Source organism: Schistocerca piceifrons, chromosome 1 (genome assembly GCF_021461385.2).
Source record: "Schistocerca piceifrons isolate TAMUIC-IGC-003096 chromosome 1, iqSchPice1.1, whole genome shotgun sequence".
In the NCBI taxonomy this organism is placed as follows: Eukaryota; Metazoa; Arthropoda; class Insecta; order Orthoptera; family Acrididae; genus Schistocerca; species Schistocerca piceifrons.
In genome coordinates this window covers 837,235,924-837,245,869 of record NC_060138.1, presented here as the reverse complement: position 1 = coordinate 837,245,869, position 9,946 = coordinate 837,235,924, and the positions used below count along the sequence as shown (strand labels likewise).

Here is a 9,946-nt window from a genome sequence, read left to right as displayed (position 1 = left end):
CCTCACAAGCACCATTTTGGTAAACCACAGGTGTCTCAGAAGAAATCACCAGGAAAATTTTACAGCATTTTTTTTATTGTTGGATCCAGCCTCATCAGAAGGAGAATGAAAGAAATTGTGCAGAACTTTTGTACAATGTCTGATAATTACAAAATTTAATTGACTTTTACATCATTCTCCCTTAATTGTTAAATTCATTAGCTGGCTGTGTAGGGAAAATGAATCAGATCCTTACATTAAGGTAAGACGATACATTTAAAAAAAGATATGAAACACTACTTTTATGCATTTTTGAAGGGTTTGCAAAGCAGACTAAAGATGTTAGGTGGTCCCAACACGTAATAACAATTCTGAATTATGACAGAATCCAAAACCAATAACAAAATTCATGAACATACTGCCAACCACATAATTGACATAAGAATACCACTTTATTATCAATTTAAATTATTGTACACAAATTTCAACTACCTTACTTTGTTTTCAAGTTTACTGTACACACCAAAAACATTTTCAATATCTGGTTGCAATCATGCACACTGACAGGTATGTGTGTTGTACAAAAATTCTGAACATATAATAATGTAGAAAACACTTCATGCAGTGTAGTGTCCTTTCACACAGCAGTTTTTTTCCATGGAACGCTTATTGAAACAATATATCAGCAGTCAAAAAAATTTTGTTTAGCACCAGAGATGAGGATTACCAGAAACAGTTTGAGAAAAGTATGCTAAAAGAAGAAATTGTATGGTATATCTTGTTATTGTTCAAGCACTTCACTGATAAAAAATATTAAAATAAGTCTGAGCAAATTATTTCTTGTTTATATTGCAGGTGCACTACTGAACCAGCTCATTTATGGTGCTGTCAAGAATATATCATTCAAGAGATTAGGAACTATTCATAGTGCAGTGTTTCTTAAAAATCATTACACCACTCACTTCCATGAAACCAAAAATAAGTGATTTGCCTCACTCATACCATGGCATTACAATTCACTGCCTGTCAGAGATATACTGTACAGTAAGTTCCTGAATATGAGATTCACACACACTATGACCAATTTTTCTTATGAAGTACACGATTTTAATACAAATACTAACACATTTAAGCTGTTTACTGAACAATGAACACAACAAAACCCTGGTATACAAAATTATAATTAACTGTTGACAGCGAACAGGATAAAAAATCCATTCATTTGAAATGCTCTTTACATGTGGAACTGTGACATCATTTGCTCTTCAGTAATACATTAGGTGCAGTGGACTAATTTACACTGATGAGTGGTTGCCACCACCAGCATTGTTCTAAGTTGGGAGACTTTCACAGATTAATCACACAACACTAAATAGAAAATTTGAGAATGTTTCCATACTCTTGTCAGATTTTTTTTAAAAAAAGAAATATGACAAAACCAACCCACTTACACTTCAAAAACTGAATTTACAAATACACATTTTTCAAATTACAACAGACCATCTGATTTCAGAATCAGTACCATAATATGTAGTAATTCAATTACCAACAAAGAAAGTAATAAAGATTACAAACAAAATTTATTTCATCGTTGACTTCAACACGCACACCAGCTGTATGCACAGGCAAGTTTACACCTTTGTTATTTGTTTTTAATATTAACTGCTGTCCTCAAGTGAGCACAACAGACACTCCCAATAGAAAAGTCAACAATAACAGCCAGATCTGCACAGAAAGAGTTGCACTCAATGTTTCATACTGAATTATCTCAGATGGGAGCTAACCACATAAAAAAGTAAATTACTGTAATGAGGTACAGGTTTGAAATTTCGCCAGGTTACCCATCTGAATATTACTTCCACAACACATTTAACAGGAAACAATCCACAGAAAGCTATCTATTCTGAAGCCGCACATTACATTTAATATCCTTTTCCCTATCTTTGTTTTGATACTACATTATGAATAAATGATTATCTATGTTCAAAACATCTCATTTTCACAGGAGTTCCAAACAGTGAGAAAAACACCCATACACTGTGGCATACACACAATTATATTTTTGCCAATGAAACACAAATGCTGCACTGAATAAGGGCTGTTTGTCATTTATCACTATGTCTTTACAAAAAGTCATTGGAAGAGCAATATTTTTTTTTTGACACATCACGTTGCGTAACGTTTGGTCCAAAGCCTTGCAATACGATCATGTTCTTCTCTGTTCTGCAAATACTGTGTTGCTATGCTGCCAACAAGAGGGTCAGCTGGAAAAAAAATAACCAAATTACATTTTAAAAATGTTTAATATTAGGGATGAAATTAAGTGCAAATGGTGAGCAGCAGAATTACAAGAAAAGCATACAATTAACTAAAAATTCATTGAAGCATCAAATTATTCTGACAAAAATTAACATTTTGGCATTTAAATTTTTTCAGCAAAAAGTGGCACAAATAAAGTGATTTGGCTCATGGAGGAACAAGTACTGAATAACTGCATGCTACATTCATTGCTAAAGAAAAGCTATACATCAGTAAACAGTGGAATGTCAAATGACTCAAAAGAATCAAAGAAAGTCCTTGTAATTAAAACAAACATGTTAGCACACGCATACCTAGCAAAAGATGTGACAGTACAGATATGAATCGACTGGCCCAATTGCATTAAGTAGATTAAAACTGAATTGAAGTAGTACGTTGAAACAACATTTCTTAGTAGGTGCTTGGTCCAATGGGAAGAATGTTAAGTCGTCATAGGAACGGAGGGAATACTAGTGCTACCCAGTTTTACAAAATTAAAATGTTATTTAGCAGAAAGAGTGATGCACATTATAATGGACCACTATCATTTCTGATACAAAGTTGACACACAGTAGTTAATGTGTCTGCTAACTTTCTAAGGATCTGATTTTAAAACTGCATGCATTCATAGAAAACTGAACATAATCCCAGATTCATTCTTTCTTATGCCTGATGGGGTGTACAGCAACAACTTGCAAAGCTCAGATAGTAAGAAGTTTGCAGGAACAACTTGAAAGGATCAGATGGTACAACATATACAATTGCATAAGAGAAGTAGGTCACATAAGCTACATCCATGAATTAATGTTAAAATACCTTCAACTGTGCTGAATACACAGTGCATCCCACTACTTCATCAAATGAAAAGTAATGATGGTTTAACATCCTGCTAATGAAAAGACCACTAGAGAGATGGAGCACAAGCTCAGACTATGAAGGAAATTAATTGTGTGCTTTTCATGGAAATCATCCGAACACCTGCATTAAGCAAATCACAGAAAACCTGAATCTGAATGGCCGAACAGGGATTTTAACTGTCACGGTCTGAAATGAGAGTCCAGTGTCTTACCAATATGCTACTTTGCTCAGTGGTCACTATGGATTTTCAGCCCCACTGCAGAAGTAAACTGGCAGAAGAAAGCATATACTGGCCGCACCTGAACTGTCTTCCAAATAGTTTCCCCTGAGAAAATCTACTACCCTTATAATGGTAGAAAAGCTTACAAAAAGATAATTTTAATATGATGCATATCCAAAAACTTTTGAATGGCATTAGAGTACTATCATCTCGTGATCGTAGGGAGATGCTCACTAGTAAAGGTAAGGGCAGACAGTTACAGCCTGTGATACCACACGGCAAAACATCACATAGAGCAAGTAACTGCACAAATACATAGGATGAGCAAACCCTGTTACACTGAGATTAATGAAATGATAATTGTGGTCAGAATAAAGATATCAAGAGGTTATCTGTCAGTAATTGGAGTGTATGCCTGGAAGAGGGATGGGATGCTGACTCTGGAAACTTCTACTACATCCTGCAAAGAGCCCTCTGTACAAACAAAGATCATTGTCTGATAATAGTGGGGGATTTAAATGCAACGGTAGGTAAAACCCCCATGGCAAATGTTACTGATTGTGAAGAAAAAACAAAACAAATAATAATGGATACAGACTGAAGGCGTTCTCATTAAATAATGAGCTAAGCATAACAAACATATTCTTCAGGCATGAAGTGATCAACAAATGTAACTGTTAGCTAGAAATTCTGCCACAATTACAGACTATATAATTGCAAATAAGGAGGCTTGGTCTCTAGTGCAAGGCACAAGGGTCTTCAGAGAGCCAGATGTCTCTTCAGATCATTTCTTGCCAGTCTCAAAAATAAAGCTACTTAGAAGATATCTTCCAAACAGAAACAAAATAATGCCAATACAGCATTTAGGATACATTTACTTCAAGAAGAGAGTATCTGGTTACTAAATCAGAGAAGGGTTGAAGAATACACAAGTTTCATTATAAAAGCAGATAACATCAACCAGGAATGTAATAACATAAAAGAAGCACTTGGTAGAAGAAAGAAAAGTTTTTTTTCAAAAGGAGCCCACAATACTGGGATGATGGAATACCTAATGTAATGGAAGGTACAAAACATGCCTACTTAAAAATGTTTAATTCCCAACACAATCATGACCTGAGACTAGATTATAAAAGTAAATCAGCTCTAGTCAAAAGGAAAGTCAGGAAAATTGAAATCCTTAATTGGGAAAATATAACACATACTGAACATAATGTAAGAGGAAGACAACACAAAGTATAGAAAATAATTCAACATTTAAACAAAGAAGATAAAGACAATCTGCAAATAAACACAATATCTGGAACTAATTGGTTGCAACACTACAAAACACACTGGACAGATGTGCACGATAAACACTTAGTTCTGTCGGAACCAGACAGGAACATAGACCTAATAATGTTGGAGGAAATACAGGGTGCATTAACACCTAGCATGAAGAGCAAGACTTCAGGGTGTGACAAAATCAATACAGGGCTCATCAAATATGAAACAAATATGGCAAAAATAAAGAATATTTGATTTCATTAATATGTGCTGGCAAAGTGGTTGTATACCTGAAGAATGGAATATAGCCCAGATATGCCCAATTCATAAGAAAGGTAACACATATGAATGTCTGAACTACAGAGGTATTAGCCTTCTGAAATCATGTTATAAACTGTATGTTACAATTGAAAAAAAAACTACTATCCAATAACTGAAACTGTATTATCTGATGCCCAACACGGTTTTCAAACAGGCAGATCATGCTGGGACTGTATTTTCACCATGATGTAACTAATAGAAAAATTCAATTTTCCACTTTTTCTTGCCTTCATTGACTACAAATGGCATTTGATAAAGTATCTCAAAACAAATCATGGGAAATTTTAAGAAACAGAGGGATTTCATCTCATAAGAGCTGTACAGGATTTACAGAGCTGTACAGGGTTTATTTATGAAAAACAAAACACAAATAAAGGTAGCAGGTAACAGACATGTTATGGTTGAAATAAACAATGGGGTTCACAAGAGTGCCCCCTATCACTCACTTTTTTTAATATGTATATTGGCGAGGTAACCACAATTCGGGTACAGACAATGAAACATTTTAAAATAAATGATAGGGATGTTAGTGTACTTTTCCCTGATGACCAAGTAACTGTTAGTCTTACAAGAAGCTGTCTATAATTTAAGTAAAATAGTCAGGCAATACAATCTGAATGTCTCCATTGCAAAGACAAAAGCAATAGCTTTTTTAGGACACCCGCCAATGCGAATTAAGATTGAAATTGACAGGCGTACTATAGAGCAAGATAATATTTAGGATGCCTATTACACACAGGGTGAACAATGGAATACAAAATAAGTTACACCAATTTAACTGGGAAGGAAAGTCAACAGCGATACACTACTGAAGTTCAGTGAGGTTGTGGCTACATCAGCACTGCTCTATGGATGCGAAAACTGGACTCTTAACAAGAGAGATGAAAAGAGAATAGAAGCATATGAAATGAATTTCTTCAGGTACTTGGCTGGATATACTTTGATGAACAAAAAGAGATATGATGATACCTGAGCAGAACTGAATATGCAAAATACAATTGATACAATATTAGTTAAGATAGAAAGAAGATATATGAGGATTGCCCAGAAAGTAATGCACTGCATTATTTTTCTCAGTCAAAAATAATTCTACGAATGTGAAACATTACATATGTATTATATGAAGTCTCCACAGTGAGCACGCCAATTTTCTGTCGCTTCTGACAGATAGCGTGCCTGCAGGACACTTTCAGAACGGTGACTGTAGGTGATATATGTTACAAGCAATGTAGCCACAATTTCTCACTGCAGAGAAAGAAACTGTGGGGAATATTCTCAATGCTTGTGCAAAGGTCATGGATCACCGTGTTCTTACACTGTGAAGGTGTCATTCTCATTGATGTGAAGCCAAGAGGCGGTACCATTAATTCAGAAGCATATATCAACAAATCAACAAAACTCAAGATGCGCTTCCTGCGACTTTGGTGCCAAAGCAACCAAGGAGATGTTTTGCTGCAACACAATAATGCTCAGGCCACGCAAGTCTGAGGACTGCTGAACACAACGCAAAAATGGGTTGGACTGTGTTACCCCACCCACCCTATAGCCCTGACCTAGCCCTCTCGGACTTCCACTTGTTTGCGCCATTGGAAGACGCCATTCATTGAAGACACTTTGAGGATGATGAGAAGGCGATTCACACACTGAAGCGCTGGGTCTGCCACCAGGACAAGGACTGGTACTGACAGGACATACACGCCCTTGTTTCGCACTGGAGGAAGGCCACAGAATGGGATGGAGATTACATGGAAAAATAAGGTGTGTAGATAAAACACCATTCTGCCATGTGCGTAATTCCCATTATGTTCAATAAAGAATTGTTGAAGAAAAAAAATGTGATTCATTACCTTCTGGGAAACTCTCGTCGATTGTTTGCCAGATGCAGGAATCATTAAAGCCATATAAACCCACAGGCAATGAATAGCACCCACTGAACAATTTTTATATCTCATGCCTTACATGTATACTCAGCTTACATCAAGTGAAATTTTGGTAGAAGAGGAACTAGATGTCATTTTCAGAAAATGTATACTGGGCATGCTATGGGAAAACAGGGTTCAAGTAATAGAGAGAAACACTGGAGGCAAAGCAGAATTTAAGAAGAAAATACACAACCAAACGACACTCTCTAAGAATTATAAAGTTAACAACATTGTGCTGGTAAGAGTACATCCAAAATTGAGCAAGCCCACGTGGATGTCAAAAAATCCAGTTTGTCAAATTGTTTCAAACTAACAATGATACAATTTATTTATTTGTGTGTGTGTGTGTGTGTGTGTGTGTGTGTGTGTGTGTGTGTGTGTGTATTCAATGTACTGGGGATTGTTTTAATCATCAAAAGGAACAAGATTTTCTAAAAATCGTAAAAATTTGTGCAATTACAATAAGGGACCATTTTCTAAAATTTCATTTGGGTTTATTTCGTTTTCTCAAGTAGGGATAGAGTTAACCTGAAGAGATGTGGATTCTCACAGACTCCTAGTGGCAGACCAATATTGTTATGCAGCCAAACTCCACTTTCTTCACAGGCATGGTAGGGCACAGAGTCCAGTCAACTAATACTACTAGGGTAACAAGCAGACCAAGAATTTTCTACCATTTACATAGATTTTTTTGCTTCCTCACAATAGTAATGGGTAGTAATCATAAAGGGAATTATTTTGTTGTGGCACTTTATTGAACACTTACATCACACCACTATCTGTAAACTAAATCATGACTTCCCCAAAAGGAGAAAGCTTATTTGTTAAAAATTGTGAGTGAGTAGCAGAGAGGACATTTCCTTACAGATGGAGTGTCTCAGACACAGCCAAACAACTCGGCACATATTTAGCAAGTCACTTGTGTACAACCTAAAATGAAATGCTCTAAGTTATTTGCCCTTCCCCCCTTTCCTACAAAACCAGCCCTTAAGTTCATGCTGCACAATCATCTCAAAATACAGGGTGTATATGCCCAAGGACAACCGAGAAATCCAGGAAAAACTCAAGAAATTTTTTAGAATTCCAGCAATGTTTCATCGTTTTAGTTCTCAGTCAAATTTCTGTAATTTTGGCTGGTAAGAACTGATATCCTAATACAGAATTTAACATTAACCTGCTATTGCAGAATAACACTGCAACAATGAAATATATAGTAAGAGAATAACGCCAAAACAAAGCTTTGCTTGCAAAGAAAATGTGCCATTTACAAGAACAAAACACAGTGCACACACAAGCGTCTCCTGACACCAAATGTGTCAAAGACTTTAGGGTGAAGACGATGTAATATTTTGTAACAAAAAACTGCTTTTGATGAGCGTGATGTTACAACTGTTTAAATTTCTAACAGGTTGTATGAAAATATTGTGAATGGTGGTTTGAGAAGCCTTAATTCTGTGGCTTGGTGCTGAAAGGGCCAATGCCCAAAATCAATGTTTTTCAGTTATTGGCTCTACGACACTGTCCGTAAGGTCATTGTTTTGGTGTAAAAAAGGCCAATGTCCAGCTCCTTTATTAACAGAGATACACAGATTCATTTCGGGCATATGTCCACACGGAATGTCAGAATAGCATTAATGGGAAGAAAGGCCAATCTATACTTAAGCCAATTTGAAATATATTTTTGTATAAATAAAAGGGCCAAAGTGCACATTGGCCCTTTTAACCCATGTGTGTTTGTGACATTGGGCCCCGTCAAACAATGTGTATTGACATTGTTGTATAACCATGTGTTGACATCGTTGTGTAATTGTGTGTTGACAATGTATTGAAATCGCTTGTCGAGATTGCTTTGTAGTGTTTGTTTGAACGCCAGTTAGACCATTGTTACAAAGGTTACGAGATGGCAACAAGCGGGAAAAAGCTGCTACAAATGGGTTTGAGAGAAACTCCAAGCCAAGGTAATGAAAACTTGTATTATTCCTTTACTTTATTACACTTGACTCTTAAGCATTAGTTTTGTTTGCTTTACACTGTAATAATCAGTATAAAATTAGCAATTGTTAGTACATTTGTGTTTTAAACAAATTATTAGCATACGCGTTCTCTTCAGGTCTATCTCAGGAGCCCCAGCAACAGGCACTGCCGTGCACTGACGAAGAATTTTTACAACTTAGTAATGAGATTAATGTCACCAGCTAACCACCTGATTGTGGCGATGTAAATGACTTTTCCTCTGATGAGTATTTTCCCTCGGAACGTAATTCAAGCGATACAGGCAGTAAAGTGAATGGACAGAATGAAGCGAATGAACTGAATGTCATGAACACAACAAATGGAATAAATGCTTTGAGTGAATTGAATAATGATGAGAACGAACAGGACAATTTATTTCAGGAACAAAATGCATCGACAACGAAAAAACATGGAAGAAAGAAGGCTGAAGGATATATTACCAGAAAAAGGACGAGGAACCCAAATCCGTGGGCAAAAGAAATAAGGAAGAAAAGAAGAAATGCAGGGTTAGAATATAAAAATGCTACAGGAAAAACGGTTAAGGCCAAAGCTCTTAAAGCAACCTGTACATGTAGGCTGAAGCATTCCGAAAAATTCAGTGAAACTGAAAGACAAACTACATTTGCTCATTAAGTAAGGAAGCAAAAAACCAATTCATAGCAGGATTGGTTTGTGAAAAAGGTAAAGCTCGCCAAACATTACGAGATGGTAGAGAACTGGAGAGTAGGCGAAAATTCACTCGCCTCTATTCACTCCCTAAATCTGGTGAGCATACTGCAGTTTCTCAAAAAATATTTTTAAATACACTTGACGTCACTTTAAAAAAATCTGAGTTGTAACGGAGAAAAAAAGGAAATCGAACTCAGGTATGTGTGCTGAAGGTCTGTGGGGAAAGCATGGGAACCAGCTTGTCTCAAGAGGCACGGAAGATTATTCTCGATCATATACATATGTTTCCTGCCATTGAATCTCATTACTCTCTTTCACATACAGCAAGAAAGTACCTCTCACCCGATCTGTCAATTTCTAAAATGTAGAAACTATATGTGGACTTTTGTACAGAGATCAT

At 36.2% G+C, this 9,946-nt stretch overlaps 1 protein-coding gene across 4 annotated transcripts in view; it reads right to left on the bottom strand.

The window, feature by feature from the left end:
• Positions 1 to 412: 412 nt before the first annotated feature.
• LOC124714857 (ubiquitin-conjugating enzyme E2-24 kDa) overlaps positions 413 to 9,946 on the bottom strand; it is a 45,422-nt gene continuing 35,888 nt past the window's right edge. For all 4 annotated transcript variants that reach the window (XM_047243056.1, XM_047243057.1, XM_047243058.1 and 1 more), the window contains exon 6: positions 413 to 2,243. In XM_047243056.1, coding sequence (XP_047099012.1) covers positions 2,146 to 2,243 — 98 coding nt within the window. In that variant the 3' untranslated portion in view covers positions 413 to 2,145. The remainder of the gene's footprint in view (positions 2,244 to 9,946) is intronic.